Here is a 22359-nt window from a genome sequence, read left to right as displayed (position 1 = left end):
AGAGAAGGGCTGCTTTTGTAGGTGCCTTATTTTTAAAATTTAGGTGGTGATTCTTTGGAAACAAATGTCACCTGATTTATACTGAAATGAAGATTTAAAGCAAACAAATGCTAGGTGCCCTAACCTGTGCTGTGGACAGATTTACTGCTTAAATACAGTAAATCTGTAAACATTTTTTCTGTAAACATTTCAAGTTTCATTTCAAGATAAATGGTAGTGTCATATCCATCTCTAATTTTTAAAATCTTTGTATTAGATTTATACCTTCATAATTTGATCTTTCCATTTTCCACATGTGGAATCCTTCATGGATTCCTGATGCAGGATGTTCCACAATTTTGAATGTGTTTTCTATACCCATCCTTTTACATTGTTGGTGGTGGTTTTTTTGTGTGTGTTTTTGTTGTTGTTGTTGTTGTTGTTGTTGTTTTGTATTGTTGTGTTTTTGTGGGGGGGGGTGGAGTTTTTTAATTATCTCTTTTTAACTAGCTTTTGAATATGTGTTTATTTTCAAAATAAACATTTCAAAATGTTTAAATATTTAAATATTTTGAAACACATTTTTGAAACGTGTTTCAAAATATTTAAAATAAAAGTGTTTATAATGCATAGAAATTTGGATATATGTATAATATTATGAAAATATATAACAGCCTTTTCTAAAGAAAAAATAAGCATCTAAGTTAAATAACTGATTAATCCATTCTGGTAAAGGATGAGGAGGTTAGAGATGTGAAATGATTAATGTTCCTTTGACAAAAAATGGGGGAATTGCATTAAGAAAAATACAACTTCTCATTTCTGACCACTTTAATTTCTTTGGTATCTTTTCAGGCTAGCTAATCTTTATTTCCTCTTCCTATTGGTTGTAAACTGGTTCCCACAAACAGAAGTCTTCCACAGGGAGATTACTATGCTGCCTCTGATTGTGGTGCTGCTTGCCAGTGTGATTAAGGATGCTATTGAAAACTATGGAAAATACCAATTTGATAAACTGATAAACTCCTCTAAAACCAAGGTCTATGACAAGTAAGTATACTACACCAACTATTTTCCTTGTTTTTGATGTGGTGGAAAATGCTCGTCTTGATTTTGCAGCAGTTCCCTTACTGACTCTTCGGAGTACAGTAATTTTGGAAAAGGTGTTACAGAAGTGTTTCTGCTTTTGAAAGTGCCTCGTTTAACTCAATCAGAGTCATCCTGATATCACTGAAGTTTTGTTTCATATCACAGTACTGTGTGCAATACACAGGTTTTCATTCCAAGTTTCCAAACCAGTCTGCCAACACACACAACATCCTCTCCAGGTTGCAGAAGGATCTGGAGGAAATATGATACATATCCAAGTCTGGAAAGGATCTCTGGGGCTGTTTAACACATTGAAAAAATGTCTTTCAGAAGCTTCCTGCTAAAATCATTAATACAAAAATTAATAATCAACTGCATTCAAGGTGAAGCATAACCAGGAACTGAAAAAAATTTATAGCATTTCCAGTAAACACAGGCGATCAATACAACACATTTTCGCTCTGGAGATGGTACAACACCCACTTGCAATAAACTATGAGGTTTGCCCAGTACTGACTCAGAAGGAAGAAATATTTTCATGCGCAATTCTTATTGCAACATTTTGATTTCATCAGAGTTTCTTGTCCAAGTAATAACTTCACATGAGACTGCCTAGCTTGCCACTACATATGCAATAGTACTTTGCTTTAAAAGAAGTTTAGATATTTGTGTGTCTTCCTTTTTTCACTTAAGCTCAAACCATAGGAGAAAAATTACTATGGCTAGTACACATTTATTAGCTCTCTTGGAAATTAAATCTCATCTAGGCTGACCACTTAATGTGGCAGTGGCATAGAGTCCAATGAGTCCAATGGGGAAAAAGAAATGAGAGGCTGGAAGGGTTTACTGGGTGAGAAAGGGACTCTTGGAAGTCCAGAGGTGGGTCTGTAGGAGAAGGATAAGGCTGTGGGGCAATCTAGGTAAACTGCCCTTACAACGCTTATGTATACTTATAATTCTCACAAGTAGGTTTGATTGGTCGAGGGGGGGAATGTGTTTGTTTTAATAATCCATATTATGGGTGTCAAAACAAATAGTAGATAGAGTGGGTGGAAGAGAGGAATACTGTCTGTACAGAGGCTTATAGTTGGCTTCTGTTGACTTCTGAAGGCAGAGCTCTGCTCATTACCTTTGAACTTCCTGGCAGCTCACAGGCTTACAAAGTGATTCAGAAACGCTTGGAGTGAACCGTGAAAATTGTATGTACAATTAGGCTCATCCCTGTTCTGTGTTAAAACAGAGACACTTCATGTGAGCAGACACATGATGCCAGGGAAATGCTCTGAATGGAGCCTCCAGGCATATTGTAACAGGAATAACAAAACATTCAGGATGCTTTTGTCGTGTATGACGTGCATGCTTCCCGGCAGGCTCTAGGACCCAGTGTAGCTGGGTCAGGATGATACCTGTCCCTGGGCAGGTGGAGGTTGGAGCTGAGTGAGAGGCAGCCCTGGGCTCCAGACAGCTTGACTCTTCTCTCTGCCATTTTGGACTTTATCTGCGCTATTGAACTCTTCTAACTTTTTTGGTATTTAACTTGAGGCTGCTTTTTGAGAGGAAAACAAGATGTCGAGGAAAAGTTTTCCAGGCTGCTTCTCTAGGATAATATGGAAAAAACACTTTTTCAAGGAAACATGCTGCCAATGTGCTGCTTCAGACACAGAAATCCAAAATGAAGGGCTGGAGAAGAGAGGAAAATTAAAGAAAAGAAAGAAGAAAAATGAAAACAAACGTGTGATCATCTCTAATTTGTCCTTTGGAAGTACAAAGTGGAAGGAAAATCCAAACAGGTATTATGACTCCAATAAAATCAAGACAACAAAGTATACCATCTTGACTTTCTTCCCTAAAAACATCTATGAGCAGTTTCACCGCTTTGCCAATATTTATTTTGTGGTCATTGCGCTGCTGAATTTTGTGCCGGTGGTGAATGCTTTCCAACCAGAAGTTTCTATGATCCCGATTTGTGTTATAATGGCCATGACAGCCATTAAAGATGCTTGGGAGGACTTTCGGCGGTATAAACTAGACAAAGAAATCAATCATATGGGCTGTTACATTTACAGCAGGTGAGTTTTATACAGCTTTTATTGTGAAAAACGTTGGCTTAAGATCTTTTATCAATAGTGATTTTTTTGTTGTTTCAGACGATTAATAAATGCCTGCTATAAAATCACAGTGATTAAGAAAATGGAGAAAAGTCTTAGTAACTAGATAACACCTGATATTTCATACAGGGAAAGATATTTCTGTTTTCTTTAAACTGGGTGTCCAGACTGGGAAGGAAAACTTGAGTTGCATGGTATTGGAGTGGCTATTGGCCTCTTAGACATAGTGTGCAATGAAAACAGTGCTTAAATAACTACCAAGCCCTGGATTTCTAAGAAATTTTCAAGAGGGCTTAATTCTATCAATATAACACAGAACAAAATCTGCACAATCAATATAGCACAAAGCAAGATCAATGTAGCACACAACAGTAGCAAAGAACAAGATCTGCCATGCCAGTGTGTCCTTATTTGCATCCTTATATGCCAAGAAACTTTTGAAAACTGTAGCCCTTTGAGCTACTTTGGATTTTATACTTCAAATTGTAGGCTTGCTTTCAGGTGTATTTCATTTATTAGGTTGTATGAAAATAAAAATTGCATATAAACACAGTTTAAAAACAGGAGATAGTAATATATGACTCTGGTCATCTCTAAAATAATTATCTTTAAGCATCTGTGCCTCCGTCTTCAAAATGTTTCATGACCTCTTTCTTTTAGGACATGAAGGAGTTTGAAAAATATGTTTTAATGTATCAACTGTTCTCTCTGCAAAGTAGAAAATTACTTCTTCCTGTTAAAATATCACAACAGTTTTTCAGAAGAGCAAAACTTTCCATTTCCCTGAATGTTGCTTGTCATCCCTCACATTAATCATCAGCATTTTATATAATGTACATTCTTACAAGCAGTATCTTGCAGAACTCTGGCTTTATGTCACCTACTTCTGTCATTACTGTTTGTTTCTCTTGCATGTGTTTGCTAGGGTTTTTTTGGTTTTATACAGAATCACAGAATCACAGAATTGTCTAGGTTGGAAGAGAACTCAAGATCATCCAGTCCAACCTCTGGCCTAACACTAACAAGTCCTCCACTAAACCATATCGCTAAGTTCAACATCTAAACTTCTTTTAAAGACCTCCAGGGATGGTGACTCCACCACTTCCCTGGACAGCCCATTCCAATGCCTCACAACCCTCTCAGTAAAGAAGTTCTTCCTAATATCCAACCTAATACCCTTCTGGTTAAACAGGGAAATAATGGATTTGTTTGTTCAGTGGCTAAACTTATCCCCACATATCGATAATGATTTCACAGAATTTGTCAGAAACAAAGTCTCTCCTCTTTTTGCAAACTAGTCTGGAAAAGCAGACATTCTCCAAGTTTCTAAATATTGTTCATCTACGATTTCTTTTCTGTTCTACCATGAAAACTACCAATAATTCTTGCTCTTTGGGTGCTAAAATTACCTCTTTGTCCTATATTTCAGTTTGCTATTATCTGCAATTTTTAATCTTTCCAGTGTTTCATTAATTCATGAGGCAATGGATTATTTGTTAACATTTTCTTATTAAGACCAGTATGACAGAGAATAGTAGGTGGTACAGTAGGTACTAATGAATGGATCTGCATGGGATTCTTATTGATTGTGCAGATATTGTTCTGTGTTATATTGATAGAATTAGGCCCTCTTGACATAAAGCAGCCATGTTCATTTATATCTAAAAGATTTTTACCATAGGAATGTGAGAAGTGGGGAATATGATAAAAAATATATTAATATAAGAGAAAAATGCCTATTATGAATTTACAATGTACATACAGATCCAGATTTAAGTTGTAGCCATGCATACTTTCATATGCAGAAACTTGACATGGCCCATCTTAAAACTGATCATCTGATTCCATAAAAAGGACTTTGATCTGTGAAGAAATATTGTTTAGTATCTTGCATTTTAACCAGTTTTACAGTCAAAACCAGTGCTGTAAGGGAAAGGAAAATAAGGAGGGCTTCAGACTGTACCATTTATGCTGTCTGGAAAAATTGTGGATAATTGCAGTTGCCATCACATCTGTAGTTACAGCTTATTATATCATGAATAATTTTAATCAGGCTTCTATAGTGCTTTGGGAAGCTGATATTTCTTGTTCTTCTTGCTAGCTGCAAAGTCATGGAAAAGTATGACGTCTTCTAATTTTCTTCCATGTGAATCATCTGCTGTAGGTAATTTTTTAACACAGGTGAAAGTCTGTTTCAAAGCACTGTGAATCTTGTTAATCTTGTGGCAGCTAAAAATTCTTTTTAATAAAACAACTAATCTTCCATCCTAAGATGGAAAATTAATTAGATTTGAAGTCTTGCAGAGTATATTTCAGTAACAAGCTCTGGTTCCTATTTCAAAAGAAATACAAAGGGAGAGCTCTCTTTTCTGAAGACTGCATGTTCTCCAAAAATTTCTTGAAGACTGGAGGAAATGCAGTAACTTGGCTTTCTTCAGCACAGAGAAAAGAAAATTGAATTCAAGTAGACTGCCCTGTAAACACATTACTTCTCATTTTCTTTTCACGGAGATCAGCTGGAATGGGTAATCTAGCCTGCTAGTTAAATGAAGGAAAAGACATTTCAAGTAGCATATTTAAAGAACGTTTAATTAAAAAAAGTGGAGACAGTGATATTAAAGTGTCTTAGGGAGATGCAGTAACTTAGATCTAGTGTTTGATTGTGGACTTTCTGAATCAAAGGTTTTTGGAAGCATAATAATTGTGTATAAACTGTTGTGCTGCCAAAATAAATCACACAATACCAAAAGAAGAGAACTAAAAATACAATTGTGGATGGTACAGACTTACATTTAATTGTTTCCTTTCTTCTGGTATCCTTTAAAATATAGTTGGTCTACTTTTAAATTTTCCTAGCAATGAGGTTTCCACTATTATGAAATGTGATTGTCAAAGCATCTTCTATGATATTCTGCTTTGTTATTCCTCTTTAATTGCTTTAAAATTCCTCGAGTGACCTGTCTTCATGCAACCCTAATTATTCTTCATCCATAACAATTATAGTCTTAATATATGTGTAATTTTTAACATGTTCGCTTTGTTACACCCAGACACTTTTTAGGTAAGATATGTATATAGATCACTCTTTTCATTTTGTCAGTCAGTCCCTCCAAACCTACTTTGGTTACTTTTCTCTGAATTCTCTCCAGTTTGTTATTAACTAACAGTAGGGACCAGCACTTAATGTAGTATACAAGCCTGTAAGTGACTAAAAGCCAACAGTTACTAAAAGCTATTATTTTATCCTTTCAAAGTTCTATAATGTTCAAGAATCTACTTGATATATAATTAACCTATAGTCTGGGGGTGATATACCTCTAGGATTAAGCCGTAATAATTTCCAAATTATTCATAGCATCCAGACAGGATTGTAAACTGATTTCACGCTTATGGAAAACTAAACAAAGTCAGAAAGGCCAACAACTGGAAAGCTGAAAATGACTTGAGCTAGATTCATCAGTTTTAAAGAGAGTTAAAATACTGCAATTGATTTAAGTTTTATAACTCAGTATGGTAATTTATAAGGCAAATGTTTGATTCATTGTATAGGAAGCCTCTGACAGCACTGAAGACCTGCTTGTCTACCAGTTACAATACATATAGTATACTTTATATTTTCTTAAATTTGGGGTAACTGAGTAGTAAAGAGGAAGGCTGCCTTCAACCTCCTTCATATGGTCAGATCAACCTGACCTGAAAGGAGCAGAGATAGCACCTTTCCTGAATGCTACCCATGTCGGGAAAGAAGCTGAGGTTGGCCAGGGAAGCAACAACACAGAGGTCTGCAAGCGTAAGTATGGTCTGGGAGATAGCGGAGAATGGTAGGGAATGTGCTTGCAAACAGCAATAGACCTGCTGTCAAGTCCCAGAAGTGAAATAAAAAATGGCAACTTTTCTCTGGACCCAGGAAACATCATATGCAGCTCATTCAACCCAGGGTGAACCCAAAAGTTTTTTGAGAAGAAAGCATGATGAAAGGAAAACACCATCCTGCCAAGGGTACAGTAAGCAAAAAGAGGTTTGTTGCCAACACTTTCATTTAAAGTCTTGTTCAGCAGCACTGACTTTTCACTTGTTAAAGAACCTTTTCTTTATGTTTTATTATTTTTGTTTTCTAACAAAGCATAACTTTAAAGACTAGGAGCCTGCTGGAGGCTTTAGTCGGTTCATTTTATACACCAAAAAAAGAGAGTCTCAAGCCTGTGGTCTGCTTGAAGTCCTATCACCTTCCCTCAGGCAAAATTTCAATTGATTTTCTTGGGCACAGCAACATCAAGGCTTCTATACCTCAGTGGTGCCTCCTCTGAATGTTGGATGAATATAATCAACTGGAAGCTGAAGATTTGACTTCATATCCCATCTTCCGCATGGCTGAAGATGCATTCCTAAAACAGCAACACAGCAAGAACTTGATCAATTTAAACTTTTTTTTTTTTCATATAAAAGTAGAAATATAAATAAGTTACAATAACTGCAGGATGACTATCTGCTATATTACTGCAACTAACTTTCCTTCAGCAAAGATCCAATGCCATTCATTTGCTTAATGCCAAAAATGAGCATATCATTCTGGGGGGAGGAGGACCATCACTGGCAGCAGGCGTTCATTCTGTGTTCTGTCATCCATGTAGCTTCTATGTGTACTCCAAGTAGTATGGGATTTTTGTATCTAGTTTAACAGTGGATACCTGAATTAACAGCAGGTGTTACTGAAGGTAAAAACAGTGCCTTTTGTTTGTGCAGGCTGAGGCATTTCTCAGCTTCCAGTGACCTGAGAAACTGATCTCAACTAAGAGGACGCTCCAGTTTGTTATATGCCACCATGCAACTGCTTGAAAACAGTGGTACCAAAATTGTAAGAAATACTTAAAACATGAGTTTGTCTTATGGTGAGCATGGTGATTGTGTAGTGAAGAGATGTGCGATGTAACAAGCTGACAAAATGCAAAATAAAAATGTCTAGTTTCCAAGACTAAGATAAAAGTTTCCTCAGAAACTAATGCTAGTGATTAGCAGTCTTTAAGTAACTGGTCAAAGAGCAGTGAGCTAGTGGTTCTTATCAGTCACTGCATATTGCTACAGTGAGGATCCATGGGCTTTATGGAAGAAAATCCATAAATATGTAACTAATGTTACCACAGGTTTGTATATTGCTTTATCAGAGCTTTTTTTGAGGTCAAGGCATTTAAAGGTGCTTCACAGAAAAGATGCTCAATGGTTTAACCAAAAGCAGCTGAAGGTAATTACTAAAGACAAAGCAGAAATAAACAAGAATCTGTTGTTTTGGCTCAGATACCTGCAGAACCATGAGATTGTAGCATTAAGTCTTATCCTACCTATCTTAATTTTTAAAACACAATTAAATCCTGGAGAGAAGCTGGCTCCCACCATGTGATTTAAAGATGCTCCATGGTTATGTAAGGAGATGTCTATTGGAAAAGCTGATTTAGGCTATGGTTTCCAGAAACTTGGTAAGGTAAAAGGAGTCCTCAGAAACCAATGCCAGTGATTACTGGTTTTTAAGTAACAGATCTTGGTTTTACCTATTCAATCCAGCTAGTGCCTACAGAATTGTAGTAACAGCATTTTGCTGTAGGAAATATTCAAAAAGAAAAAAAAATAGATTTTCCTAAATACATTAATCAATAGATTAGTAAAATAATGTAGTAGTCTAAGCAAATGTGTTCTCAAAATACTTTTGACTTCTACTTTATTGTATTTCTTCATTCGGTGTATGTCATTATAAAATCGAGATAGAGATGGAAAAAAAGTAAGTTAAAAGAAAGTCAGCATTGCGTATGAGCATGTAATACATTTCTAAGTTTCTGGCACTTAGTTCAGTTTGCTTTATTTTAGCATTCCATATAACTTGGAATGATTACAGAAGTTGAATATTGACTTCTTTTATCATTGAGATAATAACATCCATAGTAGGATGCTATCAACAGCTTTAACATGAAAAAGTTAGTATCTGTTGCTAGCATATAGGACTTCGTAACACCAAGCTGGTGTAATTAAAAAATGTATTTTTTTAGACTTTAGAAAAATTTAATTCCCATTATCTCTAAAAGATGCTCATTGCTATCTTACTGCATTACCGGAATCCTGAGGGAGTGTTGCACAGCTATGGAGAGGAAAGGTTATTACAGATTGCTAGGTCTTGTTACAGGACTGACTGCTGCTAAATGATGATTCATTGATGCTGCTAGGCTGATGTCCACATCACAAAATCAGCCTTTCTATCTACCATAAATGATAGTAACATGGCAGAAGACAGTGATGAATCTGCATGGAGAAAACAATACTTCTGCTCAGATATAGTATTCCTCAGCTGGAGTTATTAATTCAAGCTGTGCTGTACTCTGGCCTAAGGGCAGGTTTCAGAATCAGTTTCCCTCCAGTCTAGTGCCTTGCTCAAGTCCCAAATCTGCTCCTTTGTTGTCCTTTTTTCAAAGTTTTATGGCAGTAGCTCCTAGCCTTGAGATCATGGCCATAAAGTGGTGCTAGAAAGCATGTTGTGGGGATTCCCATATAAAAGCTGTTGAAATCTTTGATAGTGTGTTCAATTTCTATTTGTAAAAATAATCTGTAAAGTATAAATTTCTGTGTAATTATGTTTACTGTGTAACATTGAGAACATGAGAGCATTAGCATTTTTTGATAAAATGATACTTGAGAATATAACATTCTAGAGAATTTACATGCAATAAATACAATTCTTGAGAATTTACATGCAATTGCAAACATACAATTGGCTTTGTCTATATGTGACAGTAATTTTTTTTTCGGAGTGGCTGATGTTATAATCTAGTGGCAATTTACAGGGTGAAAGGTAGAGCAAACAATGTCTTTGCTTCAAACTGCAAAAGAAACTCACATGCAACTTTTAGGAGTTCAAGGAAATAAAACTTACTGAACTAATTCGATGATATGATAGTTATGCATAATAAAGCTTTCTGAAGATCTTTCTCTCAGACAATCTAGGACTCATAGACATCCTGTGGGATGCACATCAAAAAATACCTTTATTTAATCTCCTCTGCAGAGCAGAACCATATTTCTTTATTTCCTCCTATTCACCATCCTGCTTGACCCAGTTTTTGTTTGAAGTTCATTTTTATTGAATTCAAGAAGGTGAAATGATATTTTTGACACAAAGTCAATAATTTATTCATGTTCCCCCGCAGTATCTAACTACATCAGACTTTCTTATATGATCCTTTCTTCCCAAAAATGCTTTCATAAAGTCCACTCAGTTCAGTCCTACTGGTCATACGTGATGAGTCCGACACCAAATTCTGGCAGACTGCAGTGACTATTCAAGGCTTTCTCTTTTTGTCTGCATTAGCCTGTGAGGGATATTGTCATGCTACCCATTATACCAGGAAGCAAGGGAACCATTTTTAAGTGTGTGGTTGATAAATTGCCTGGTAAAGGAAAGAAGGTAATGAGAAACTTTCATCCTAGATCATAAATCTGACGTCCCACAGCCCTGATGCCACGTGCAATAAGATTCAGGCTTTCAGCTCTCCACCTATAGAAAATCACCACGTTTTGTTTGGTTTATTGCATAAATGTGTTTGTCTTTTATATGATTCTCGTCAGACCATCTTAGATTTATGAAGCTCTTCTGTTTATTTAGCAACTGAAGCATGTGCTATGAACTTTAATCAAAGAACAGAGAAATGGGCAGAGTTCCCAGTTACAGGAGTTGCTGCAAGGAAACTGCTTCATTTGAAAAATCTTTCTAGGCAACTGGGCCAATGTTGCTGTGGGGTGTGAGAGATTCCTTGTGAAGTACTTTTTGTTCTTTTATTCATTGGTAATTCTTGGCAAGTTAAGAATACCTTATAATGTAGGAAATTTACTCTCACAGTTCCAGCTAAATAGTTCTTTCAGGAAATATAGCTCTCTGCAAAGAAACTGTGCTTCTTTACTGAATTTGATGTTCCTTAGGAGAGAGGGGTGCTGTTCACCTGAATACAAGAATGTAATACTAGCAATTCCTGAACTTTATTCCCTGTGCTAAATAAAACTTCTTCTCTAATCTGAAAGAAGTCACTTGGCTTTTCTGACTCATTGTCTCCTCTGTAATTAGTGAATGGACAGAACCTGAAGCTGTGTGCATAATGTTAGGTTCATAGGGGATTATTGAAAAAATATTACAAATATATGGTTTCTGTGGATTATTTTTATTAACCTGTTTTTTGGTGTTGTTGTTTGTTTTTTTTTAGGTTGATGTATAAGATAGTCAGCTAGGCAAGACCTTTCTATAGCAAAAAGCAGTGAGCAGAAAAAATCAAAAGCGTGTTCCATAAATATCAGAATTGTGCAAGAGTTGACGTAGAGAGAAGTAGGATTGCCCTGCAGAAGTTCTAGCAAACAGTACATGTAAACTGTACGTGACATCCATATGTCTAGGGTAGCAAGGCAACCCATCTGCTTGTACTAAACTGCTCCTGTAATCTCAGAGTGTTTTATGTTTTAAACAAGCAAATTAAGTTCTCCTGGAAAATCATTTGATATGGAAAGGATTCCTAGTTGCTCAGTGGGTTTACTATATTAACATTATTGTCCACTTTGTAGAGCAATAAATATTCAACATGTACCTGCTTAAATATCTTTGAAATAGAAACTGGTCTGGAATTTTTATTTTTTTTTTTTTTGAAAGAGCAGCAACATTAAATTAGCTTACAGCAGACTTCTGTTTCTCAGTGTGATCTTTTTATGTCTGTTGTTGAGCAAAAGAAACAATGACATGCATATAAATAAAGGCAGAAGAATGAACAATTCACTAATGAAAAATTAATGTAAAAAAGAAAAAGTATTTGTTACAATATTGCTTAGCAATATTTAAGTGCCTCTCACATCTACCACTAAATCAATTTATACAATTAGTTTGTTTGTTTGTTTTTTTTAATGTTTGTTTTTTCCACCACTGGGAAATGCACAGAATTTAACTGTACACATAACCTTTGCAGGAAGTTGTTATTTCATGTTGCTTTACAGATAAGGATGTCAGCCAATTGCAAGGGATTGCCTGACAGCATTAGGTCTGGCTCCCCTTTACAGAAGACCTGGAAAGTAGGTTAGCAGGAAGTATTGGCCTGACTCTGAAGCAATGCTTGGATGTGTGCCTTTGAATTGGAGCAAAACATTTTATCTTCTGTATCAATGCTCATGAAACAAACACTTAATTGAAAGACAGTATTCTTCAGGCAATAAATGAGGATGATTCAAAACAAGTAAAAATGAGACTGAGTCATTACAAAAAGCCTCTTACTGTGTATCTTGGGCATTTGTGTTATAAGCATTTTCGGTCTTACAGAGGGAAGACCTAAGATGATTCAATTATTTGTATTAAAAAATAATTTACTCTCAAAAGTTTAGAGTAACTGAGCTGTGGTTGCCTGTGCAGTTTACTCATTAACTAATTGTAAAGCTTATTGTGCAGTTCTCAGTTTGCTTAGTTGATGAAGAGCAGTTGAAAGATTAATTATTGAAAAGGTAATGTCAAAAAATGCTATATCCCAAACCATTGAACAGTGGTTTGTTGATGTTGTTTGTTTCTTGCCCTTACATTTGCCATTAAACTTGAATTCCAGTTCTTTTGTTCGTTGTTTTTTTTTTTTCCTCTTAATATTAAGGAGCATTTGCATGCTGTTCTACCTTTTGAAGATTATTCTATGTCCTAAGCTCAAGACTCGAAATTAGCTTTTGAGAATTACAAATTGAAGAGACCTGAAGCAAATATAGCTGTGATACTGGATTATTTCTTTCAGGGTCTATATGTTGATGTTGGAAAATATCCGAGACATAGTCACAGTCAAAACCAATGAATACTGTTGGTGAAATGTCTGAATTTCTTGTATTAAGATACTTTAAAATACCTCTTAGTCTGAGCACCTTTCAAGTTTTACTGTGGAGAATGTAAGCCTAAAACTAGAACAAGAAATTTTGTTGTAGTTTTTTGTTGTTGTTATTATTATTATTATTTCAGGTAGATATTTTATTTTGAATGAGAGATATGGTAAAGTAGTACTATGAAACTGTCTAAAGCAGTAATTTCTAGGTGTTTTGCTGTCTCTTTTAAAAAATTACAACAGTGTGCCACCACTGGCCTATTTTCTTTTATTGAAGCCCTGTTAACCAAGGGGCCTGCCTTCCTAACGTAAGCATTTACCCATGATGTTTCTTTAATCCAACAGGAAGGACCGTGCCTATGTTGAGAAGTGTTGGAAAGATGTACAAGTGGGGGATTTTGTGCAGCTGCAGTGTAATGAGACCATCCCAGCTGATATTCTCTTGCTGTACTCCTCTGATCAAAATGGGATCTGCCATTTGGAAACAGTGAACCTTGATGGGGAGACAAACCTTAAACAACGACGAGTCGTGATGGGGTTCTCTGGCCAGGTAAGTCTACTGAAAATGCAGCCCATGCAGACAAGGGTTGGTCTGAGCCCATCTGCACCACAGCTGCAGCCACAAAGTGCAGCAGTTTCGATGGGGTGGTTTCTTCAATACACCTGCAAAAATTTTTTGCTGTTACTGCTAATACCCTGGGCAGAAGGCAGCAGTTTGTCCCAAAAGCTCTCTGTTATTCTTAGACAGGGATAGCTGTATAAAAAGGAAAATTATCTCAGACAGTAGTTGCCTGCAGGAAACTGCATCAATGGATTTTTAAGAGACAATACACAGTACTCAGGTTTGCTACTGAAGCAAGTCTTTCCTATGCATAAGCCATCCACACCCTGCAAGTAGTCAGAGCACATCCCATAGAAAAGCTGCTACTATTGAGTGAATTATTTCTGCATAGAAATTGGAAGACAGCTTGCACACCCCTTCCAGACTGGCTGTGTGCTTCTTTATGGATTTTGCTTCTCTGTTGCAGCTGATGTATTATTGCTCTTTCACCAGGCAGGTACACTTACAGCTAGGAATTGTTCTGGCTGTTCAACAGGCTGATTGTTCAGCTGGCTACTGCACCAATCTCACCTGGGCATTCTTTACATATGAGGTTTTCCATTTTTTTCTTTTAGAGGCTGTGCTGTTACACAAAATACAAACTTTTGCCTGTCATTTATAATATAAAGAAGTCTTTCAAATCAGAAAACACCCATGTGCTGTATTCAGACCAACTGTTCATGTTTGGTTTTTATATTGTTTTTTGTTTGTTTGTTTTTAAGTTTTGGAGTCATTATTTAGATAAACTGTGTGCCCAGAAGTGTTTATACGTATGAAGTCTTGTTACATAGGCAATGTGGAATGCATTTCTGACCATGGTGATATCCAGTGCTCAGGAAGGTCAGAGCTCAAATAATCATTTCTATTACCCTGTTATTTTAAATTATTAATGTAAACAGTATGTTTAAACAGAATGTTTAAAACAAAACAAAACAAAACAAACAAAAAAAAAAACAGTGTGCTAAATAGCATATGAACTGGTTTTAGTGTTCCTGTCTACTACTACTTCCTTGTTCTTTGAGCTTTGTTTAATCTTGTCATTTAAGTGCTCCATAAAACTTATCAGATTTAATTACATCTATAGAGTGTGACTCTTTAAGGAGTAATGAAACATGTATGAACTGAGGTTAGTTCTTTGGTTTAGGATATGCTTAGGAATACTGAATTCACATGCCTTTGAAAGATTGAGAGGAAGGAAGCTGTTTTGTTGTTTTTTTCATTTCTTTTAAGCGATTTTCTAACTTGAATTTTCAATAGTAAAATTCTTGTCATTAGAAGAAAATGTGTTGAGAAGAATCATCTTTCTCTACCCCTTCTAGCTAGAAACCTATTAGGTTGTTCAATGAGTAATGAGCTCTCCATATTCTTTTGCATCTTGCCATTCTCCTGTTGTAGAAATATTTATAGGATAACCAAATAAGTATTGATTTTTCTCTTGACTTTACTGAGTTGAATAAGATTCAGCAATGATCTTAAAAGAGGTGGTAAAAATATTCAACTATGTGGGGCAGAAGGCATACAAAATGCCCTGATATTCATCAAGTTTTTATTTTTCCTCCAAAAATTATTTTTTAGATCAGATTCTCTATTTGTTTATACTTACGTTTTATTTTGTATGTATATGTATAAAATCTATGTATTGCTCAGAAAAAGAAGAGCAGGAGAGAGAAAATAATTTAAGAATTAGAGCACATTAAAAAAAAAAATAAAGAGAGAGAAAGAGAGAGAGAGAGAGAGACTTGTGGACTAGCACTGTGAGGAATTGCTCTTGCAGTCCAGCAAAGCTTTTATGAATTTCAGTGAAGGATTCTTAAGATTTGATTTTCTGAAGGAGTCTAACTTCTGGAATTCCCTCTTACTTTAGAAGAAGATAGGGAAGCCCAGCAGCAGACCTGATTTCCATTTCTGAATATCCTAATGGGAGGAGTTTAGATTCAAGTTGTTTTTAATTATCTTAACTTTTTTATTACACAGCAATAATGATCCTCTTTCATGTTTCTTGCATCCCATTTTTATTACATGTTCTTGATCTAAAATCAAAGTCTTCTGTATCTTTTCAGCTGAGAAAGAAAAAGTTATGGCAATCATGTACCTTTCCTGTTGTCAGCTTTCTGGACTGCTTCACGCAGCCAAAAAGCAAGCCTGTTTCCTTGAATAAGGGGGAAATCAAGCAAAAGTGTGTGTCTTACTTCAGCTCCCAGCTCTCCTGGTACATAGGACTCTTTCTACCCTCTTCCTTCTTTTTTTTTTTTTTTTTTTGTTTGTTTGTTTGTTTGTTTGTTTGTTTTGCTGTTAGTCTGTTTTAGTTTTATTTATTTGACTATATTCAAATTATTCAAGTATGCGAGCTCTTATTTGTGATCATGTATTCCTTACCAGTAAAGCAACTTTTCTAATATATTTCAAAATCCGTATTAACATTGAAATTATTTTCAGCTGATCTTGCTTTTGGTTGAAGACTGTTTTGTTTCATAAAGAATTTGAACTTTGTTACATTTACCTTAAATGAAGACAGGTGTATTCACTAACCAGCATCTGTGTTTTCTTGTCCAATACACAGTAGTTTTAAATTTAATTTAATGATTTGTTAATCCAGCAAAGGAGATCTGCTATAGTGTGATAATGCCATTCTGAAATAATAATAATAATAATAATTACATTATTTTTCAAAATTAAGTTTGCTTATGCTAAAATAGATTTTTGTTGACAAAAAAAAAAAAAAAAAGAATTTATTTGTGTGCTATTTGAGAATTTAAAAATTAAAAATATAGGCAGCTATTGCTCTTGGCTGCACCATCTGGCTGTGTATGAATCCAAGGGCAGGGTTTTACCCTTTTTTATTTATTTTTTTATTTTTTTAATTTTTTTTTGTGAAGTGCATTTACAAGCCCATCTGTGTTAGTGTTTAGCATTTCAAATACTTTTTGTATTTAATGCTCACTCCCAGTGTGTTTTCTTTTGCAGAATACTTTATTTGAACCAGAATTTTTCCAAAACACCATCATCTGTGAAATGCCTAACAATGATCTCAATAAATTCAAAGGGTACATGTAAGTATCTGTAACCCACAAGTTCATTTTGTGCCTCAGCTTTAATATTTTACTTGGGGGAGATATGGAAGGAAGCAACATATTTTGCAGAAATTGATTGACAACACTGTTATCTATTCCTTAACTCAGAAGTCAATATAAAATGTAGACTGGAATCCAGGTTTTAAGGCAAGGCAGGACAGAGGCTTGACATTGAATTTGCAGTTGTTTTATAAAAATTGTTCTCACAAGGCTTCATCTCTTTTCAGAATTCAGATATAAGTGCATTTATATGACCTGAGGATTAGGCTAAGCTAGATGTTAAATCTAAATCCTTCTTTATGTTTAAAGATATCCGGCTGCATGGTTCTGATGTCTTCATATTTGTGGCCACAGGGAAAAGCTATCCAGGATCTAACAAACAAACCAGATTTTCTTCTGGATGGAACACAAAAGACATTACCAAAAAATCCTAATGAGCCAATGCATTAATCTAAAAAAAAAAGTGCTTTTTTTTGAATGTAAACATAATTGTGTGAGGAAAAAGCTGCATCCTCTGTTCCTCATGTTCTTTCTTTCGTTAAATAATTTGGGATAGGCATAATGGGGAAATCTACACAATCAAATTCAGCAGATGTTTCCTAGGCTACAAGGTCAATTTGGCTCATGTCCTAAAGTTCTCTTACTTTCGATTACAGGGCAGCTGTTTCCCAAGGGCCTCTCCAGAATAGTCCTTGATCCATGCTGATTCCCACACCAGGGAATTGTCTGAAATAAGTTGCTGCCCCAGACCAAATGCATGTTCCACATCATGCAACAAATTTAAAGAATTTAACTTGTATGAATGTATCAGCATGCCTGTCCACACTCTGACTTTTTTAGGTTTACTAGTAGCTAAACTAATAGTTAATGTCTGCCAGGACAATGTAGAGAGTGTTGCACCTGGCATAGCTGCAAATGGCCAGATCCTCTGACATCAGTAAACCAGCAGATCCTCACACATTAGCCCTGACTGTTCCTAACCTGGTCTTGAGAATTTATGCCCTGTCAGAATGATGTGTCTAATAGCAATGTCATTCCCCTCTGCTATGATATCTTAAAATGTAAAAACAGGTCAAGTTTGTATTGATTGCTAGCTGTAGTTGCTGGCTTTGAGGACCACTGGGCATAATCTAAATTGAAGCAATCCTTCCAATTAGCCTGCTGTAATACAGCACAAGAGCACTGAGATTATATAAATGTAGGCAATATGTCACAAGAAAACACACAAAAACACACCCTTAGGACCAAGGACTAGCTTCAAACTCTTCAAATCTCTGTTGAAAGCCTGTAACAGAAAACTCTTTTGGAAATGTGTATTATCTCACCTGCTTGGTGCAATAGAGGACCTTTCTCTCCCTGATTCGGGGATAGATGAAAGAATTTTCCATGGAAAATGTATTTTTTTCCTTTGGTCTGTTTTAATAAATTATTGATCATCTGTCTCCCTGCTATAAGCCTGTAGCAGTACAGAACTCTCTCTGCTAAAAATGGTAAGAACTTAATGATGTCCATCTGACATGTCCTGGCCACAGCAAATTCTGCTCAAGGGGATTCAGGAAGACTTCTGTTAAGTGATTTCACGAAAGCTAAATCTAGATTTCCAGAGAAAGATGTTTCTGGCATTATTTCTTAAAATGTGTTAACAAAGACAATTGAATTAATATTTATTAACTAATATATTAACTACTAGGGTACACATATACGCATATAGGGTACTTAAATCTCATTGCACCAAAGCCTGGGTTTCATATACACAAAATACTCTATAATCACTCCCATTGTGTTCAAATGCCAGTGAAGACAACCAAGCATCTGTAATTTGAAGGTGCTTTGGAAATCATACACTTCCACTCCAGTTTACAGCAGTGACCTTCTCCTGCTTTACCACTACAAGCCAGAGCTGCCTTACAATCTTCCTCTGCAGACTTTTTAAGCAAACCTATTATTCTACCAGCCTGTAGATATTTGGCACCTCAACCTTTTTACTCCTCTTATTTTATGTCTAGTAGTCACGTGCAGCTGCAGGTAGACATAGGACTGTACATAGCCCTGAGAAAGCACCTTACCCCCATTTAAGTAACACTGCAGTTTACTAGTAAATGCAATGCTAAATATCCAATAGAAAGTAGGAAAAGATACATATTCTGAAATAAATCTTTTCTTATGCTGGTACTTAAATAACAAAACCAGTTGGAGTGACTGAACTGAAAAATCTGTTTTGGTAGAGATCTCAGGAGAAGCCTACCAGAATGCATAAACAAAAAACTGTGATAAGTATCTTTCATTTTCAGAGGCAAGTAACAAGTTGCCTGCCTGATGGGGTGCTGGCCTTACAATTTCCATCAAGTTTTCATTTGTCTCTTCTACTAGCAGAAGGATCTGGTGTGTAATGGGACATCTTCAGCCAGGATGAAACAGCACGAGAATGAGGAAGAAAGTCTCAGCCTAGATACTCTTGAAGTGAACTGAGGTTCAAAGATGAGAAGCCCTGCAGTAGTAGATAGAGAGACAGAGGCTCTTGCAGGCTGCTGATACATTCATCTGAACTTTTACCAGCAGGCAAAAACTGCTCCACTTTCTGAAAGAATTCAAACTGAATTAGGTTGTACAATATATCTTGGCTTCATTTATGAGATACTGAATTCATCACATAAGGTACTAGGTGAAAGCCAAATTTCTTCCTATTGATATCATAATACATACAAAATGTCAATGGGCTTTTAGAGATACTTAAACTTCTCTATAACATCTTACTGGAGTCATTATTGAAGCTGCGTGAAATACAAGCAATACAGGGCTTTCGCAGTTCCTTGTTTTCAACTTGAATTAGACATGCATGCAGAAATTTTGTTTAATACTGTTTCAGAACAGAAAATGACATAGCTTTATTTTACTTTTTTTTTTTTTTTTTTTTTTTCCTAGGGAAAAGCCAAATAACGAACGGATTGGTTTTAACATTGAAAGCCTTTTGCTTCGTGGATGTACAATCAGAAACACTGAGGTTGCAGTAGGAATTGTTATATATGCAGGTAAAAAGTTGTAAAAAGTTCTTCCTATAGTATTCGTAGAATTTCCTTGTAAATATCCTTAAGTAAATATGCGTAGTCTAGCATCACACCACAATTTAACATTTTAAGAACTGATAGTACAGAGGGAAGAATACATAACCTTTTGAAGTAAAGGTGTTACTCATCCATCTCCAAAGGCAACAAGTCCTGCACTGGGTCTCTGGCAAGTGACAGTATCCTTGCGTATATCAAGTATCTTGCTACATTTATGCCAAAATGTCTGGTCAAGTCAAATTTGATAAGGTGAGTTTAACTCTCAGCTCTGTAGCTCTGATTATAATGATAATTTCATTGGTTATAAAATCTATACTGCTGTCCTTAGAGGTGTCTCATTGGCTTCTCAGGGCAGAAACTGATGCAGTTTAAGAACCACCCAGCAAAAAAAAAAAAAAAAAAAAGGTTAGTTTTCATCATAAAGCCAACTAGTGCCAGTGCCAGCACGTGGAAAGCAGTAGAAAAGCAGCTGGAGGTTACAGAAGAGGTGGCAGCCCCACAGGTTTGTGCTGACACAGACGGTGTGTGTCCTTGCAGTATTTCATGCAGTAATCTACATGAACCGCGCAAGATGGTGTCAGTGCTCAGATCAAGCGCAGCAGTGCCAGGTTCAGCAGTGGGTCAGCTCATTTTTTTCTCAGCTTCTTTTGCCTTTGGAATGTTACCACCACTTCTATTCAGTGAGCATGATTTATCATTGACTTTGATGGCTGTGCCCTCTTCTGCTTCAGAAGCAGCCTATCAACTACCAGTGTATCAACTCTTTATACCCTCTTTATTTGTTGATGAAATAAAATCAGGTTAAAAACAATGATTAACATCACCATTGGTTATTTTTACCTTTCTGGAAGTCATGTCACCTGTTGTATGTCTAACCAGCAGCCTGGGAGGCCTCAAGGCTGAGCTACCTAAGAGAAATAAGTCACCATTTTTGCAAGAGTCATTTACCTTACGTTGACCTCCACAATTCATAATATTTTACCTAACAATCAGCCATTTTATGTCATTGCTATAGAAGTGGACTTTAAATGGCTATAGCTCCCAGATATTTCCAAAATAGCCTTCACCTTGTAGGTCTTTCAACGCCTGTCTTTCTGAACATCACAAGTGAGGATGGTACCTACCGGACTAAAGGAGGAGTGCCAGACAGAGGAGGATTCCAAACCTATCACTCATTTTTTTGGAGCTACTATATAAATTCTCTATAGGAAACATACCCTGTAGAATGGGAGTAACTTCACAGATTCAAAGAATGGTCTGAGTTAGAAGGGACCTTTAAATATCATCTAGTCCAGCCCCCCTGCCATGGGCAGGGAAATCTTTCACTAGATCAAGATACTCAAAGTCCTATCTGACCCAACTTTGAATACTTCTGGGACATAACTTCTCTGTCTCACCACCCTCACAATAAAAAATGTTCTTCCTTGCATCCAATCAAAATCCAACCTCTTTCAGTTTAAAACTATTGCCCCTTGTCCTGTCACTTCAGGCCCAGGTAAAAAGTCTTCCTCTATCTTCTAATAAGCTCTCTTTATATATTGCATGTATAACATGCAATATACATGTTATACATGCAATATATAAAATATATATATATGCATATATCTATTTAATATGTATTATATATATAGCAATACATATATTTTAATTTTTTTACATATTTATATTGTTATATACTATAACATCTCCCTGGAGTCTTCTCTTCTCCAAGCTTAACACCAGCTCTCACAACTTTTCTTGCTGGGAGAGGTGTTCAAACCCTCTGTTCATTTCCATGGCCATCTTCTTGACCCATATCAACAGGTCCTTTCTTCTGTAAGGATTTCTATTTTTCTTCTCTTTGGTCAAGTCATTTTTCAGTATGCTCCTTTCAACATCAGCACAGATTCCAATGTGGGTCTCTTTTAATGTTGCTTAAGCTGCCAGCAGCAAAAGCTGGGAGTTTTAAAGTGATTCTCAAGATGTGGTTTCATTGGTCTGAGTAAGTCTTCAACTCAATTTCCAGTTGTCATCTTATTGTTAATGTCAGTATAAAAGTTTATCTCTTTTCTTCTAAAATTAGACTCATTTGAGCCAGTACCTGCTTCATTTCTTGGTTTCTTTGACATTTATTATATTCTGGCTTTTAATCATGGTCTCTGACCTTTTCTGAGTATCCAAGATCAGTCACATTACAACATGGCATGTTCTCTATTTTTATAACCCTATTATTCCTCAAACTTACTATCTAATGGAAGTCTTTGTGAAGAGCCAAGCCATCACTTGATGTGGTTGTTTAGCCTGTGTAGTTCTCATCTGATCCAAGTATGATTTTGCTTTTCATGGTTACCCAAATGGTTCTACACAAAGCAATAGTGCTAATGCACCAAAACCTAATTACAGACCAACAGCCAACATAGTTTTCTCATTGCAATAAGGACAGCAGCAAGAATTATATGCTTTTCAAGTACTAAAGTACCAGAATGAAAAAAAGGTTTTAGATGAGCCTATTAGCATCCAGAAATTGAGAGATCATGTACCGGTGGGGTGATAGGTGAGGTGCTGCCTTACACGGCATACAAAACCATGAGGACTCTAGGAGAAAAA

The 22359-nt window shown here is 36.1% G+C and overlaps 1 protein-coding gene across 1 annotated transcript in view; it reads left to right on the top strand.

The window, feature by feature from the left end:
* The window catches only part of ATP10B (ATPase phospholipid transporting 10B (putative)), a 61407-nt gene that overhangs the window by 3993 nt on the left and 35055 nt on the right, over positions 1-22359 (top strand). Inside the window, 4 exon segments of the mRNA XM_032196906.1 lie at positions 835-1029; positions 13385-13589; positions 16605-16690; positions 19634-19740. Of these exon segments, the coding sequence (XP_032052797.1) occupies positions 835-1029; positions 13385-13589; positions 16605-16690; positions 19634-19740 (593 nt within the window).

The sequence above is a fragment of the Aythya fuligula genome, chromosome 14 (assembly GCF_009819795.1).
Source record: "Aythya fuligula isolate bAytFul2 chromosome 14, bAytFul2.pri, whole genome shotgun sequence".
Classification (NCBI taxonomy): domain Eukaryota; kingdom Metazoa; phylum Chordata; class Aves; order Anseriformes; family Anatidae; genus Aythya; species Aythya fuligula.
Note: the sequence above shows the minus strand (reverse complement) of the source record. Positions and strands in the feature narration are given on the sequence as shown.